The following is a 17,147-nucleotide window of genomic DNA, read 5'->3' on the forward strand; positions in this document are numbered from 1 at the left end:
TGTTGCCATGAGCTGTGTGTGGTGTAGGTTGCAGACATGGCTCAGATCCTGCATTGCTGTGGCTTTGGTATAGGCCAGCAGACACAGCTCCAATTCGACTCCTAACCTGGGAACTTCCATATGCCATGGGTGCAGCCCTAAAAAGCAAAAAAAAAAAAAAAAAAAGGAGAGAGAGACCAAGAGATAGTGTGTCTTCTCTTTTCCATGGGATTGTTGATGTTTTAAATAGTCATCTTTGGCGCCCTGAGTCCTAGGCTGAGAATGATGAACGACATAGCCTCCCACTGACCTGCAATGTCCAGATCCTGAAGAAGGATTTCGGGAGGTGTTTGTCAAGCAGCACAACCTAGCCTAATCTGACTGATGCAAAAAGTTGCCCAGATAACTAGATTAAAACACATGATGCTATTTTCTGTTGCAGGGCACAGGTAATCAGATTCTGACTTGGGGTTGGGGGCCTATGCTTCGGGTTGCTGGGGGAGGAAGCACAGAAAATGGTGCCCCCTTTGCATTTTTCCCTTTGACTTCTCACTCTCGCTTTCACATTGCTAGATGTCTTCTCTTCTCATCTGTACTTGGAACAACCATCAAGGTTCCAAATTACCTTTAAACAACTATTGAAAAGGCACCACTTTTGGAAAATGTACCGTGTGGGAGTGATTGCCCTCCCTGCCCCCTAACACACACACTCCCCTGTGCTTCTATTATGGTGTAACCTGGAACAAAGCTATGAAGTTGGGTGACATTAGGGAGTGGAAGGTTCTGTTATGGCCACTAAACCACTTTTTTTTTTTTTTAAAGTAAAAATATTGCATGCACAGGATACTCCACAGACCATTCTTTCTGTTCGCTTTACAGCCCCCTGGGAGAATTCCTTTGTGGCTTAAGGTGCAGATGGTTTGCTTCCTGTCAGCACCACCCCCCCTGTTCAACACAGGTGGCCTCGGCCCAGCCATTCCACAAGCTGCAGCTCTTACTTAAAAAGAAATACCAGCAGCAGAAAAGAGGCCCTTGGGAAAGGCCAATGCAGTAATTATTACCCTGTTACCACGGAAATAGAGATTTGCCTCTAAGGCTCCTTTTATGAGCTTTAAAATGAAAGTGACTTTCACTCTCTCCTACCTTGCCTTCTCTTGCTACCCACGAGCAGAAGAAAGGGGAAAGGGACGGAAAGGAAACACAATGAAGATCATTGATGCTGGGCACTGTGCTAGAGGCATCTTTCTATTCCAAGAAAACAAGTACAACCCTGGAATGCAGGACTAGGAAAATGCTTGGGGACCCTAGCGGGGATGACAGGTGGTTAAAAGGCCTCAGAAGGAGCTGGCTGGGAGAATGAAAGAGGAAGAGAGGGGAAGGGCTGGAGGTGACCGAGGGATGCAGAAGGAGAGAGAGAGAGAGAGAGAGAGAACTCAACTGATTGAGCCAAGCCAAGCAAGATGAAGTACAGGAACTGTCGTGGAGGGGGTAGGGAAGAAGGCAAAGTTCATTTTTAATTACGCTAGTAGGAAACTCAATGGTGAATTACCAGGCAGATATGCAACCACGTAGGGCCTTATGGGTGGTACATTTGTATTCGCAATTTTCTCCCTTTTCTACATGTATCCTGACTTATCTTCCCCCGTCCTAATGCTTCATTCTCTTAATTTATAATTGTTATTTTATTATAGACAGTTACTCTAAGCCGTTATGGAAAGAAGAGGGCTTAATTATTAGTTAATTAATTAAAGAAAGAGAATCGCAGAGGGGGAGAGCTCAGATTGCCCTGAATGGCTTGCAGGACTGAGGAATAATCAGTGCATTTATCTTTCTTTTTTTTTTTAAGGGCTGTACCTGCAGCATATGGAGGTTCCCAGGCTAGGGGTCAAATCGGAGCTGTAGCCGCCAGCCTACACCACAGCCACCACAACGTCAGATCAGAGCGGTATCTACAACCTACACCACAGCTCACGGCAACGCCGGATCCTTTAACCAAATGAGCAAGGCCAGGGATCAAACCTGCATCCTCATGGATGCTAGTCAGATTCATTTCTGCTGAGCCACAATGGGAACTCCCACTGCATTTCTCTTTATTTGGCACTTCATAAAGCACATTCCCCCCTTCACCCCAGGGCGCTCCTCACAACAGTTCCCAGTGAGGCACGTCTGAATTCTGACAAACTCCTGAAATGTCTGACAAACTCCTGGAACTCAAGGGTTTTGACTAGACTCCAAGGTCTGTCTATAGCAAAGCCCACATCTTCTCTTTCCTCCACAGACGCCTTTTGAAACAGAAATGAGCTGGTCTATATCAGCGCTGTCCCAACGAACTTTCTGCAGTGATGAAATGTTCTCTATTGGAGATTGTCTTCGTTCTCCCACAGGACAGCCCCAAACCACGTGGGACTGGGGAGGACTGCGATGTGGCTAGGGTGACTAGGAAGTGGACTTCTAGGAGTTCCCAGGTGGCTCGGCAGGATAAGGATCTGGTGTTGTCACTCCTGTGGCTCCAGTTCGATCCCTGGCCCGGGAACTTTCACATGCCATGGGTGCAGTGGAAGGAAGGAAGGAAGGGAGAAAGAGAGAGAGAAAGGAAGGAAGAAAGAAGGAAAGAAAGAAAGAAGTGGACTTTTAGTTTGGTTTATTTTACACTGTCACAGCCACATCCCCTGGGCTCTTATATTGGGCAGTATGGATCTATATGCTCTCACTCCTACCACATAGACGCTGAGGAAACAGGACTCAAATACTGGCAGCCAGATACGGTAGGAAGTGTGATTAGCGATTCAAGGATAAACCCTTGCCCTTGACTTTCTCGGTGGTGATGGGAAGATTAGGACTTGGCAGTGCACAAAAAACACAGAGCAGAGAGAGTAAGAGGGAGGGAGGGGACATTTTAGGGGAGCCTTCCTCAAACCATGGCCCAGTCAAGCAGGTCTGCAGACCCCCAAAGTCTGGGAAGAGAAAGTCCAGCAATGCCTCTGGACTACACAGTGGCTGGCCTCGAGCAGGGAGAATGCTTCCAATGGCTGCAGAGTCTCTGCAGCTTCTGTGAGCACTGGATTTCCAGAATCACTAGCAGGATCCACCCTCACCTGGGGTACTGAAGTTGTGGACCTCTCATCCAGCAGACCATACAAGTCTGCAGCAGGTCAGAATCCACCAACAGGCATCCCCCCGCCCAACCTGCCAGGAGGCCAAACAGGCCCGGGATTGTGTAAGAAAGGCCTGAGATCACGACGGGCTAAGGGGTGAGGGTGAGCCCACCTGTGACAAGTGTCCCTGTGTGAAAAGTCTGGGATGGGAGGAGAGGAGTCAGGAAATATTCCCTCTTCCCTCTTAATGCAAACTGCTTTGCACTGTCCCCCGAGGACAGAGTTCACCTTTCCAGCCATTGGGAGCCACTTCCTTTTGTAGTAATTAGCACCTCATTTAACAAGATGACCCCAAGATATGGGCTGGAGCTGGGGAAGAATCCAAGCAGAGGGTTCCCTGAGTGGGAAGCATGTCAGGTGATTAGAGCCCTGGAGGGGGGGCCTGGCGGGCCTGATTTGAATCCCAGCTTGAACACAGTTGGGTGTGTATGCAATCTGCAGTGAGTTTCCTAACCCTCTCATAGCCTCAGATCTATGAAACTAGGATAATATCTCCTCTCAAAGCGTCAGAGTTAGGAATTAATGACACAATGTTTGTAAGGTGCTTGGCACAGTCCCTGGCATGCAGTGAGTGATCCATCAGGAAGTGGCATCTTTCATTATTTTCTGATAAATTCCACTGCATTACAATGGAAGATTACTCAGCATTAAAAAAGAAAGAAAGAATGTCATCTCTGCAGCAACCTGGATAGAACCAGAGATTATTATACTAAGTAAGTCATAGAAAGACAATTATCATACGATATCATATATATGGAATCTTAAAAAAATGATACAAATGAACTTATTAACAAAACAGAAAGAGACCCACAGACAGAGAAGACAAAGTTGTGATTACCAAAGGGGAAATGGGGGAGGGATAAATGAGGAGTTTGGGATTAACGTATACACGCTGCTATAAATAAACTAGATGACCAACAAGGACATACTAGGAAGACCATTCAATATTTTTAATAACCTATAACGGAAAAGAATCTGAAAAAGAATCTATCTACCTTTCTATCTAACTGAATCAATGTACTGTGGATATATATATACCTAATATATATATGTGTGTGTGTGTGTGTGTGTGTGTGTGTATATGTAACTAAATCAATACGCTGTACATTGGGAACTAGCACATTGTAAACCAACTATAATTCAATAAAAAGTATGTATGTATACATATACATAAAAGGTTTGTATCAATTTTCTATTGCTGCTGTTAACAAATTACAATGAACTTGGTGAAAATGATAAATACAGTTCTTCAAGGCAGAGATGTGAAGTGGGTCTCGTGGACTGGAAGCACGGTGTCAGCAGGGCTACATCTATTTCTGGAGGCTGAACATCCCGAGGGGAACATCTGTTCCTCTGCCTCTTCTTCTTTGGAGAGGTCACCCACCTTGCTTGGCTGTGGCCCCTTCCTCCACCTTCCAAGCCAGCTGGGGCAGGTAGCATCTCTCTCATCCCAATCTCATCACTCTGCCCTCCTCCCTACCCACCTCTTCCTTTTTTTAAGGACCGTGTGATTCCTGGGCCCACCTGGATAAAACAGGGCACTCTATCTAAACATCAGCCAATATGCAACCCTAATTCCCCATCCGTGTGGCAAGACAGTCGCAGGTGCCAGGCATTAGGTCAAGGACGTCTCTAGGGGCTACTGTCCTTCCTACCCCAGGCTTGGAAGGGAAGGCGAGGGGAGAAGTTGCTCCAATCTATGCTTCCTCTAGTCCATGCATCCTGGCAGGGGCTATGCTTAAGAACCAGCTGGCTGGGGACCTACCACACACTGAGGGCTCCTACCAATTAGCATCTGCTGGCTTGGGCGCTCTGGCCTGGATTCAACTTCTTTTCTCCAGGTTGGCCCCAATCTGTGAATGCACTGCTCAGTGCCAGGAGGCCACCTTGTTCCGCACAAATCACAAAGCCAAGCAGTGTCCTGGGCTCTTAGAGATCTCGGGACACTTCTGATGAGGAAGTAGGGCTCGGCTTGGCAGGCTGGTCAAACATCAGGCTGCATAGTTACATCCTCATCCTGTGGGACTCCCAGTTCAAGCTCAAGCATAGATGACTCTGAGCACTGAGGCCTGGATCCCAAGTGGGGACAGTCAGGTTTATATCACGACTGAATCCCAAGTGAAATGCCATCTCAAGACCTAAAATGTGCAGAACATGAGGAGCCATGAAAATCTTGTAACAAGGGGGAAAACAAAGTTTCTCCTTCCTGTTTGGTGATGTTAGAGGGCAATTTTCATTTTGTTCAAGTCTCAGGGTGACATTTTACCACATGGCATTGGTTTTTTGTTTTTGTTTTTTGCTCTTTTTATTACTACCTAAATTGATCAAAGCCATTGGTATTCAGTAAGTATTCCAATGGTTGAGAAGAAAGTCACCAAGTAACTGCAACGTCCTGACTGGGACCTCTGTGCACAGGAGCCTGGCTTCTGTCCACCATGTCTCCCAATGACACGTACACGACCCGCGGATGCCATGGTGGGGCGAGGGGGGAAGGGGGATGGAGAGGGACCCTAGCTGCCTCACCCACTGTGGACTGAAGCATAATGCCGGAAACAGCTGCAGCATGCTTTGGAGGGACAGAAAAAGGGACACGAGGGTGGAAACTTTCCCAAACGCTTTGAAAGCACTCAACTTGCTGGAGTTCAAGTACTTTTGATGGGTTCTGAGCAGACAGCAGTGCATGCAACTGGCAGGAGTTCAACAAACCATATGACTATGTGAGCCCAGCCCTTGGGTCCCCTCATCGCATTCCTTCCTCCTCCAGGCTGCCGGTTCAGAGACCTCCATGCCAAAGCTCTCTTTACTTGTCTGTTATCTGGAGCCAACAGCTTGTAATGAGCCACCTCCATGTGCCCCTTTTGGTTGTCCCTTCTCAGCCAGCTGGCTCTAGTCCGCCGGAAGTTGCTCCTGATAACTACTGGGTAAAAACTGGAGCCCACCAGTAGCAACCCCAAGGAGTGACAGGGGATCAAGGGCAGACTTGACATCTTGAATGTATTATTGTCATTAATTATTTCTCGGAAGTCAGCTGGTGACACAGGCGACTCACAAACACACTTGGTCTCTGTCTCCCAGGCTCCAAAGGGACACATTCCTATCAGTTACTTTTAATAATCCTGAAGGTACCCCAGCCACATTCTGTTGCAAACAGCCCCTGCCTGCCTGCTGGGTCAGGGTCCCTCACAGCCTTCTTCATGAGAGCCGTCCTGCACTGTCAAGGTCAGCGGTGTTCCTGTTTGCACCGTGAGGTGACCTGCCCTTCTCGTGCTTGCATTCCCTTTGCTGAGGTCTTAGCAGAAATCTCTCAGTACTTTTCCTATTTCCTGTGAGAAACTCATGTAGTTTACTGCCTGTGTGTGAATCCTTAAGGACTGGGCTGATACTTTATAAAGAAATTTTGTGGAACTATCTTAGCTCTTCTTTCATGTTAAGAGGGAAGAATTCAGGAAAGGTACTAGGTTCTCTGCATTTTTTTCTTTTGTATGAATTATTATTATTATTTTGTCTTTTTGCCTTTTCTAGGGCCGCTACCGTGGTATATGGAGGTTCTCAGGCTTGGGGTCTAATTGGAGCTGTAGCCCCCGGCTTACACTGCAGCCACAGCAATGCAGGATCTGAGCCTCGTCTGCGACCTACACCACAGCCCTTCGCAACGCGGGATCCTTAACCCACTGGGCAAGGCCAGGGATCAAACCCAGAACCTCATGGTTCCTAGTCGGATTCGTTAACCACTGAGCCAGGACGGGAACTCCTGTCGGAATTATTTAAACAACATATTTCCAATCACAGGGATAAAAATAGGATTACCTAGGAGTTTCCATTGTGGCTCAGTGATAAAGAACCCAACTAGTATCCATGAGGATACACGTTTAATCCCTGGCCCCACTCAGTGAGTTAAGGATCTGGTGTTGCTGTGGCTGTGGTGGAGGCCAATAGCTGTAGCTCTGATTCAACCCCTTGCCTGGGAATTTCCATATGCTGTGGGTGCAGGGCTAGGAAAAAAAGAAAAAAAGAAAAAAAAAAAGGAATAGGATGAACTAACCTGAAGCCATTTGCATACTACTTTTTATTTTTTAATCTGTCTGCACACCATCTGTGATATTCTTCCTTGATATTTTATATTAAATTGTCTTAAACCGACAGCATTCTTACCCTAACTAGTATCTGTAAAATCATAGGTTTGAGGTATTAGTTGTAAGGATTAGTTTTTGTTTTGGCTCTGCCCATGGCATGTTGAACTTTCTGGGCCAGGGATCAAACATGAGCCATAGCAGTGATCTGAACCACTGCAGTGACAACACTGAATCCTTAATCTGCTGTGCCACATGGGGACGCTATAAGGTTTTTTTTTTCAATTAAAATTAAAATGTAATTGTTAAAAAGAAATATTTCCCCATTCTACTACAAAATTATTTCTTACACTATTTTTGTTTGTTTGTTTTTGTCTTTTTGCCATTTCTTGGGCCGCTCCCGCAGCACATGGAGGTTCCCAGGCTAGGGGTCGAATTGGAGCTGTAGCTGCTGGTCTACACCACAGCTCACGGCAACGCTAGATCCTTAACCCACTGAGCAAGGCCAGGGATCGAATCCGCAATCTCATGGTTCCTAGTCGGATTCGTTAACCACCGCGCCACGACGGGAAATCCTATTTCTTACACTATTAACATTAGCCTCTCACTTTAGGAAACACTCATCTAGAATATAATTTTAGGAAGAGATTTACATGAAGAATGTCACAGAAACACATCTACTACTGTTTCAACTTAGCCAAAGATAAAGCATTTCTAGGTCTGTTTACACTAACTTTGGAGATTAAAGAAACTTGTTTTATTTTATTATTATTATTTTTTGCTTTTTAAGCCCATACCCACAGCATATGGAAGTTCCCAGGCTAGGGGTCAAATCGGGACTGCAGCTGCCGGCCTATCCCACAGTCACGGCAATGCGGGATCCAAGCCATGTTTGCAACATATAACAAAGCTCACGGTAAGGCCAGATTCCTTAACCCACTGAGCAAGCCAGGGATCGAACCCGCATCCTCATGGATACTAGTCAGGTTTGTTTCCATTGTGCCACAACAGGAACTCCTAAAGAAATTTAACATATTCGAGAACAGTGCAGAATATCTCACTGCCTACAGGTCAAAACTTACGTAAAATAGGAAATTTAGAAGCATTATTCAATCTTTTCTTTAAAGCCACCTGAATTCTTTCTTTAAAAGCGGGTCAGTTATCCACTCAGTCTTAAGTGACCACATCTGAGCATTCCGGTTTGGGAACAAGATACTGCGGTCCATTTGGTCCTACCACAGAGGCTGAACTGGAACAACGTAACAAATGCCACCCATCTTTGCAGCCTCCACCCAGATCCTCCACCTTCAAAAGCGTTTCTGCTGTGATCTATAATTCCATTAACCCTGCAATGAAGCATTAAATTAAACTGCCTAGTGCAGACTCCGCTTTTGCTACAAAAGGAAATGTACCTTGTAAGGCCTTCACTTTATGCTAATAGATTTCCTAAGCAACTCCATGTTTACAAGAGAACACAAGCAAAATAATTTAGCAAATTGTGAAATCTCCAGTGGGGGTGTTGCAACAATTGATTTTTCTTATGCTGATATTTACTCTAAAGATTTTAGTTACAGAGAATTTCAGCCTTGGAAAGAACAGTCCCCAAATGGTTCATCTTTCTATAGAACTTTCAAAGCAATATTTTCTTTCTTTCTTTCTTTCTTTTTTTTTTTTTTTTTTGCGTTTTAGGGCCACACCTGCGGTACATGAAGTTCCCAGGCTTGGGGGTGAATCAGAGCTACAGCGCTGGCCTACGCCACAGCCACAGCAACGCAGGATCTGAGCTGTGTCTTCAACCTACAGCAGAGCTCATGGCAATGCCAGATCCCCAACCCATCGAACGAGCCCAGGGATTGAACCTGCATCTTCATGGATCCTAGTTCGTTACTGCTGAGCTATGAAAGGAACTCCCCAAACCAATACTTTCAATAAAATTACAGGAAAAAAAGCTGACAGGCTGGCACTGTAGTGCAAAGCCTGATGTCCTCTCTGGTCTAAAATCACCACCCTGAACCCTGGGAGACTCTGACAAGGACATAGTCGAGTTGGTGGCAGAGCCTGGGCCTTGGGTAGATGCCAAGCTCCGGACAACTCATTCAGCACTCTCCACACAGCCCGAGCTTCCAAGCATTCCCTGAGAAGGTGAAGATTCCTCTCAGCAAATCCCATTTCTGGGGGTAACTTCGGTGTCTGCCTCTTTAAAAACACTGCCCTGTTTCTCTGAAACCAGGGAACGAGTGGAAGTCCTCTCATTCTTGGTAAAGAGCATGTCCTGAGAAGGGAACAACGAGAAGCTGGGCTTGTGCTGCAAATATCTGGCTTTTTGACACATGACATTTAGCATCCAAAAAAGCACAGTGGTTTCAAACCACTCACATCTAAATTCCATGTTATGTCTCATCAACCCAGATGTGGAGAGAGGTCAAGCATGCCAGAAAAACCCTTGCACAGTCAACTCATTAAGGGGTACAGAAACCTAGAAATACACCCCATCAGAGCTGGAAGGGATCTTAGAAATCACGCAGTCTCAGCTCCTTGTTTAATAGACTGCTCATGGTCATAGAATTGGTTTGTGTTAAAGACCAGAAACTTGGAGGCCAAATAGTCCTCATTACTACTGTGTTTTCGGAAGCAATGAAGACAGGTCAAGCCCTATCAAAGCAACTACTCAGCATGCAGCGTATAAAGCTAGAGAGGTAAGCCTTGCTTCCTACCACCAGGCAACAAGTGAGTTATAGGGAAGCCTACTCAGCTGTGGCCAGGAGAGCTCCCTTCTGCACACAGGCCTTCTCTACATCACCAGGGACTCTGTTCCCTCCAAGGCATCTCACCTAGAAAGCTGGCTAAGAGAGGAAGCAAAGCAGATCCCCGGGGCCTGATAAAGATGCAGTAGCAACAGTCAAAACAACAGCAAAAACCACCCCGCCTGACCCCCTGGGTTCTTGCTGTCAGAAGCAGGATGCAAGAGCAGGTCAGCAGTCCTCTCCCACCTGCTGTGTCAGCTCCTAACACCAGGCCTGGCTTCGAGGCTCCCAACCTCTGGAGGGTCAAAGGAGCACCCTATGTGCTCTCATCATCACTGCCTTCGTTTCTCAAGCCCCCCCAGGACAACCTCCACACCTGGGTAACCCCAAGTGGAGCAAACTTACCTGTCAGCATCTCCGAGGCCCAGGGAGGTGTTTCTTTGCAGGGTCTCCCGCACCACAGCCATCCCATCAGGGAGCCGGTTCAGGCGGCGGGTGTAAAGGCCAAGTCCACCATCAGTCATGTACCTTTGAAAGGAGAAGAGGATGATGCAAATGTATGGTTAAAAGCAAGCAGTACCATTGTGCCATTCACATCCAGAAGCCCTGCACGGCCATCCTGTGTCTTAAGGAGGAAGGAACTGAGCTTTCCCGGGGCTCTGTCACTCATCATGGCCCAGAGTTAACTCAGCAGATTCAACCCAGACGACCACCAGCTTGCCAGCAAACATAAAACCCAGCATAATTAACCCAAACTCTATGAAGCAGAAGGTTACTAGTGAATAAAATTAACTATCCGATGCATTCATGACATTCTTTTTAATGTCAGCAATTACACAAGCAGGTGTTTTATACCTAAGTAGTAGGAATGGAACTGACAAGTCATTGGCAAATCATAGGGGAAAATATTACTGAACAGCACAGCAGAGAAAGTCGGCGAGCTTTTAAGAGGGGTGGAAAAAAAAGATAGAGGACACAAGAGCCACCTCTGTCATCAGGGGCAAGATGCTTCTTTGAGTCCTGGGTTTTTCATCTAAACTATGTGAATGTCACAGCCTTCCTGCATCATAAGGTAGACATGAGAATGAGGGAAACAAGGAATATCAAAGTGCTCTCAGAATTCCCTTGTGGTGCAGTGGGTTAAGGAGCCAGCATTGTCACTGCAGTGGCTCAGGTCGCTGCTGTGGTGCAGGTTCGATCCCTGGCCCGGCAACATCCACATACTGTAGGTGAGGCCAAAACACACACATAAAAAAAACAAAAAACCATCCCCTCCCATAACAAAACCAACCTCATGAACCAAAATGCTCTGTAATTTGTATAAGACCATATAAATGAAAGATGATACTAGGTTGTCTTCATCTTAAAGTATCTTCAACTGTGAATTTTGACACGGATTGTTTTTTCTTTTTTAGGGCCACACCTGCAGAATATGGAAGTTCCCAGGCTAGGGGCTGAATCAGAGCTAGAGCTGCTGACCTTACATCACAGCAATGTAAGATCGAAGCCGCATCTGCAACCTACACCACAGCTCATGGCAACGCTGGATCCCAAGCCAATGATGGAAGCAAGGGATTGAACACACATCCTCATGGATACTAATCAGATTCGTTTCTGCTGTGCCACAATGGGAACTCATCTGATACTGATTTTTAAGGGGGTTGTCCCAAACACTGAATAAAGCCAGTGCTCATTTACTTCTCCAGGTCTCTTACCGATACCACAAAGCTATCTTCTGAAGAAATTGTCAAGGGATGGAGGCACTCCTGCAACTTTCTATGTAGATGGCTGACCATCCACCAACCAGGCCAGTTCCTGAGAGCTTAGCCATCAATAGGGGGTAGTTCAGTTCAAAGCAGTGTTACCTCATCTACCTCGGCTCCTCCAGGACACCCCAGAAAGGAGATTGCTTGTGTGTCATCACCCCCATCTCCAGAAAAGAACAAGAAATTAAAAGAAAACTTAGGCAGAGTCAGAAACCAAACTCAGATCCCTTTAATTCCAACGTGGGCTCTATCAGAGAGACCTTCAGTGCGTCTAAAAATGCAAGGGATTTACACTTCAAGTTCAACAACGGGGAGTAGAAAGACCATTGAACGAGTGGTTCTTTTCCTGCACCAGTCAGCTGAGTTACACCATGGAATGTTTCATTGCATTTGGTATCTTGGCTTTAGAATATATAGGGTTCTCAATCCTGAAGTTTCTTCTACCTCTAGTTTAGGAATTGCTTGGGATTTATTCTTTTTTTCCCCTTTTTTTCTTTTTATGGCTGCAACCATTGCATATGTAAGTTCCCAGGCTAGGGAATGACTCCAAGCCACAGCTGCGGCAGTGCTGGATTCTTTGGATCCTTTAACCCACTGCGTCGGGTTGGGGACTAAATCTGCACCTCCACAGCGACCAAGCCACTGCAATCAGGTTCTTAACCCACTGTGCCATGTGGGAACTCCTCTTGGGATATATTCTTAGAAAAATGGAATTCTAGGAGTCTCTGGAGGTTTCCCAGAACCAGCAAGTACAAGTTAGAGGCAGACAAAAAAAGTTCTCTCTGGAGTCACCTTGGGTGAGAGGGAGCTTCTGCTTGGGTCAAAAGAACCCTTCCTTAGCGCAGCTTCCAAGACACCATGTCTGAATTCAACATCTCTAACTGCCCCCTTCACCCCCCTTTTATGACATGAATGATCCCGATGCCAATGTAATGGAAATGTGTTGAAGTTGGTCAAACCTATTGTCGTGGTTGCACCAACAAACAATAGAACAAGCTGAAGTTTTCACTCCAGTTAACTGCAAATACCCTAAAGCACCCTGTGAATACATGAAAAACCAATGAACGGTACACTAAAATGGAAAATTTTATGGTATATGACATATAAATCTCAATATAAAAGAAAAAAAAAGCAAACGAAGCTATGGTTAAATAATTATTTGTGTAGTAACTTTTTAACACTTGTTTCCCACACTGGATAGTAAGCTCCTGGAAGGCAGGGACGATTGTTCTAATCTATTAAAAACTCTCTGTTCAAATCTACATGCTATACGCCTAACGCATACTAAGTGCTTCATAAATAGGAGTTCCCTTTGTGGCTCGGTGGTTAGTGAACCTGACAGTACCGATGAGGATGCAGGTTCAATCCCTAGCCTTGCTCAGTGGGTTAGGGATCTCACGTTGCCATGAGTTGTGGTGTAGGTTGCAGACCCAGCTTAGATCCCCGTTGCTGTGGCTGTGGCATAGGCTGGCAGCTGTAGCTTCAATTTGACCCCCAGCCTGGGACCATATGCTGCAGGAATAGCTGTAAAAAAAAAAAAAAAAAGTGTTTTTATTGAATGAAGCCCAAAGACACAGCCAGAGGGTGAAGTTCAGCAGAAACATTTGGGAAGACACAAATTACGGGGGTTTTTTCCCTCTTAAATGTCAGCAAATTTGACTTCTAAGACACATGGGAAGTCAACTCTCTCTCTTCCAGTCAGCCCATCTGTCCGTCCATCCATTTACCTACCCACTCACCCAAAAGATACAGTGAGCCTAGGTCCAATGGTGGACTCCATGTGTACCTCCTGCAATTAATGTAAGAAAAAAAACAAACGGGGAGTTCCCATCATGGCGCAGTTGTTAACGAATCCGATTAGGAACCATGAGGTTGTGGGTTCAATCCCTGGCCTTGCTCAGCGGGTTAATGATCCGGTGTTGCCGTGAGCTGTGGTGTAGGTCAAAGACACAGCTCAGATCCCACATTGCTGTGGCTCTGGTGTAGGGGCTACAGCTCCTATTGGACCCCTAGCCTGGGAACCTCCATATGCCACGGGAGTGGCCCAAGAAATGGCAAAAAGACAAAAAAAAAAAAAAAGAAAGAAAAAAAAAGAAAAAAAACCAAACCAAAGTGGGATAACTCTGCCAGAGACTAGACTTTCCAGATCAAATGTCCTTCCGAGGAGAATGCAGTGGAAGGTCTTCAAAACACAATCTGCTGCACCATTAAGCAAGGCAGTTAATTTCGATTTTAGCAAAGTCCATTCAGCCGTAGAAGATAAACAAAAATTTTTCAACTGGGAGATCCTGTCAAAAGACAAACTAATTTTAGCATTCATTTCCCTGCTGGATTTTTTACTGCTGGTGAAACAACACCCCGGGTTGGGCAATTACACGCACCCGGGCATGTAGACGAGGCCCACACATACACAGTTTATATTGGTTTTCTGTGAAGGCCAAAAGCAGAGGCTGGTGATCATTCCAGAGTCAGAATGTTGAGACGCTCGGCAGCCCTGACAGCATGCAAGGTGGCTGTGTTAAAAAGTGGCCACTGATTGGAGTTCTTGTCGTGCTTCAGTGGAAATGAATCTGACTAGCACCCATGAGGACACAGGTTCGATCCCTGGCCTCACTCGGTGGATTAAAGATCCAGTGTTGCTGTGAGCTGAGGCGTAGGTCGCAGATGCGGCTTGCATCTGGTGTTGCTGTGGCTATGGCCTAGAAGCTATAGGGGTGGCTATAGCCGCAATTTGACCCCTAGCATGGGAACTTCCATATGTCACAGGTGTGGCCCTAAAAAAATAAAAAATGGCCACTGATGAAGGTGGGGGCCTTGGAGAGATGGGATTGCATGTGCTAACTTAGCTTGTCAACAACTGCTGGGAATTATGATTTTGCTGAGGCAGAGAGAAGGGGAAAGTCAAGGGTAAATCAGGATTCCGTGCCTTCTCAAATGCACCAGAGACTGATGGCCAGAGCTGAAAGCAATCAATGTAAAAACGATCCAATTTCTTTGCATATCTATTTCATTCATTCTGTGTTTATTTGGGGGTGGGGGGAAGAGTCAGGAAGAAGTGGTAAGGAAAAGTGGGGATTTATCTCTTTTAAAAATCAATATTCAATCACATACATCTATGGTCATTTTAGGGCTGCACCCACGGCATATGAAAGTTCCCAGGCTAGGGGTGAAATCAGAGCTGTAGCCGTTGGCCTACACCACAGCCACAGCAACTCAGGATTGAAGCCTCGCCTGTGACTTACACCACAGCTCACGGCAACGCTGGATTCTTAACCCACTGAGTGAGGCCAGGGTTCGAACCTGCGTCCTCATGGATACTAGTCACATTCGTTTCCGCTAAGCCATGACGGGAACTCCCAATCATATATTTTTATAAGAGTCAAAATAAATTCTATGTCCTCTCACCTCAAGAGGGCACAGCACTGGAGAAAGCTGTCACTAGAACCAAACTTACACTCAAGAACTTACATCATTTATTTTTAAATTATAATCCACCAATTACAGTAGTCTGATTTATAAAAACCTCTATGTATATATTTTTAAAACTCTTTTAGTCTCAATGAAAAATACACATTTTTTGGGGGGTTCAACCCAAAGTTCTCTAGGAATTGGCTACCGAACTCATGAATTTACACGGCCTTCAGCTCATCCCGTAAGAAAGCATAATCTAGAGATGAAGCAGTCCCTGGGTGTGTTGATCTAAAAGAGCAGCCCTTGTCCCAGAGGGTGAAAAGGCTTGTGTTCCTGAAGGCTCAGGAGGCAGGAAGGGATGGCTAGGTCCCATCTTTGGGGGTGTTATCAGGGACTTGCCTTGGACAGAGGGGCAATGACTTGCCTAAGATCACAAGGAAAGGAACTGGCTGATCTAGGGATGGACTCCCTGAGCACCAGTGCTGCACTTTCTGTCTCCTTGGGGAAATAAATAATTAGTGCTAGAGCCTAATCAGACGCTGGCACCATCCTCATGTTTGCTTGCTGGGGTCCTCACTAAACCACTGGGCAACTTAACAATTTCCACATTATCCTCCCAGTTTTTCAGTGATGGGGGGAGGGAGGCCCCTGCCTCCACCTTCTGTTGCCTCTCCAGAGGCTTCTGGGTGGAGACTGGGGGCCACTGCTAAAGAGACAGGGTGTCTATGGGATATTTGTCTTGCTTTCCAAGGCTGGAGCACCCTGGGGTGGCCCGTGAGCATCAGTGAGGCCTGGGTTCACAGTCCCCCGACCCCTCCCGAGCTGAGGGCTCTTGTGCGCGTCACTGTTAATGAGAACAGAGGCTACCGATGTTGGTTGGGTGCTGTGCTAAGTGCCTCATCTAAGTCATGACATCTTCGAAAGAATCTTACCAGATATTTTTTCCTCTCTGCTTTTCAGATGAAGACAATGAAAATGGGGTCAAATCACACTGCAGGTAGGTGGGTTCAAATCCCAGCTTTGTCCCTTTCTGTTGTTTTTTCTTTGAGTTTTAGTTTCCTCTTCTGCAGGGTGGTTGAAATTACAGATTGGCCTCACAGGGCTGTGGTGGGTTAACTGAGACAGTACCCCATGCCTGGTAGGTCAGGACCCCTCAAATGTGATTAGCTGCTGCTGCAATCGGCAGCTGCAACGGCCCATGTCACCAAGTAGTGACTCTGCAGTTCCTGTTCTGTTTTTAACTCCCCAAATATTATGTACCAGGCTCTGTGCCAGGCTGGGGTTACAGAGATGGAAAGATTCATTCCTACCCTGCCCCGGTGAAGCTCAAAATCCCAGACATGCAAATAGGCAACCCTCTTACTACACAGTGAGTGGTAATCCAGAGAGCTGTATTGCAGGCGCTGCACCTACAGGGGATGGAGTCATAGAGGGGTGCTATTTAAATTGGCCTTTGAAGGGTGCGTAGGAGTTTGCCGGCCAAAGGAGGGGAGCCATCTCCATGGAAAACATGCACTAAAGCAGAGGGAAGTGGATAGGAGGGTAAGGGGATGGGAGGTAGTTTACTGTTGCCGGAGCAGCAGGAACAAAGACAGGGGCTGGGCTGCAAGGGGACTGGGGTCCGGCCAGGAAGGGAAGCCAGGGAAGCCAGGGAAATTATGAAGATAGTAAGCCAATGAGTAACAGGCTCTGGCTTCTGATTCAAAGACAATGCTGGCGTTTCGATACCTCCACCACCGCACTGCATTTTTGGGGAGCGCTGTCTCACTGCCATTTCCTCCGACTGATTTTTCAGAACATGCCACAGGTCTGGATCCAATCTGAGTCACCCCAGACCTTCGGGGAATGACCAGACTTGCAGGGTAGACCTCACCATCCCTCCAGCTAAATAAAAGAGACCTGTGAAGGCAACACACCGATGACAGGGAAATTTCTCAACAAAATAGCTACATCCTCTGTAACTGACGGCAGCTATGAAAAAGCTCTGGAATCTCATAGGACCTGTTGGAACAAATACACTAG

At 46.3% G+C, this 17,147-nt stretch overlaps 1 protein-coding gene across 3 annotated transcripts in view; it reads right to left on the minus strand.

The window, feature by feature from the left end:
* NAV2 (neuron navigator 2) overlaps positions 1-17,147 on the minus strand; it is a 365,905-nt gene that overhangs the window by 124,569 nt on the left and 224,189 nt on the right. For all 3 annotated transcript variants that reach the window (XM_047776141.1, XM_047776140.1, XM_047776139.1), the window contains one exon: positions 10,354-10,476. In XM_047776141.1, coding sequence (XP_047632097.1) covers positions 10,354-10,476 — 123 coding nt within the window. The remainder of the gene's footprint in view (positions 1-10,353; positions 10,477-17,147) is intronic.

This window comes from Phacochoerus africanus, chromosome 4, assembly GCF_016906955.1.
Source record: "Phacochoerus africanus isolate WHEZ1 chromosome 4, ROS_Pafr_v1, whole genome shotgun sequence".
Classification (NCBI taxonomy): Eukaryota; Metazoa; Chordata; class Mammalia; order Artiodactyla; family Suidae; genus Phacochoerus; species Phacochoerus africanus.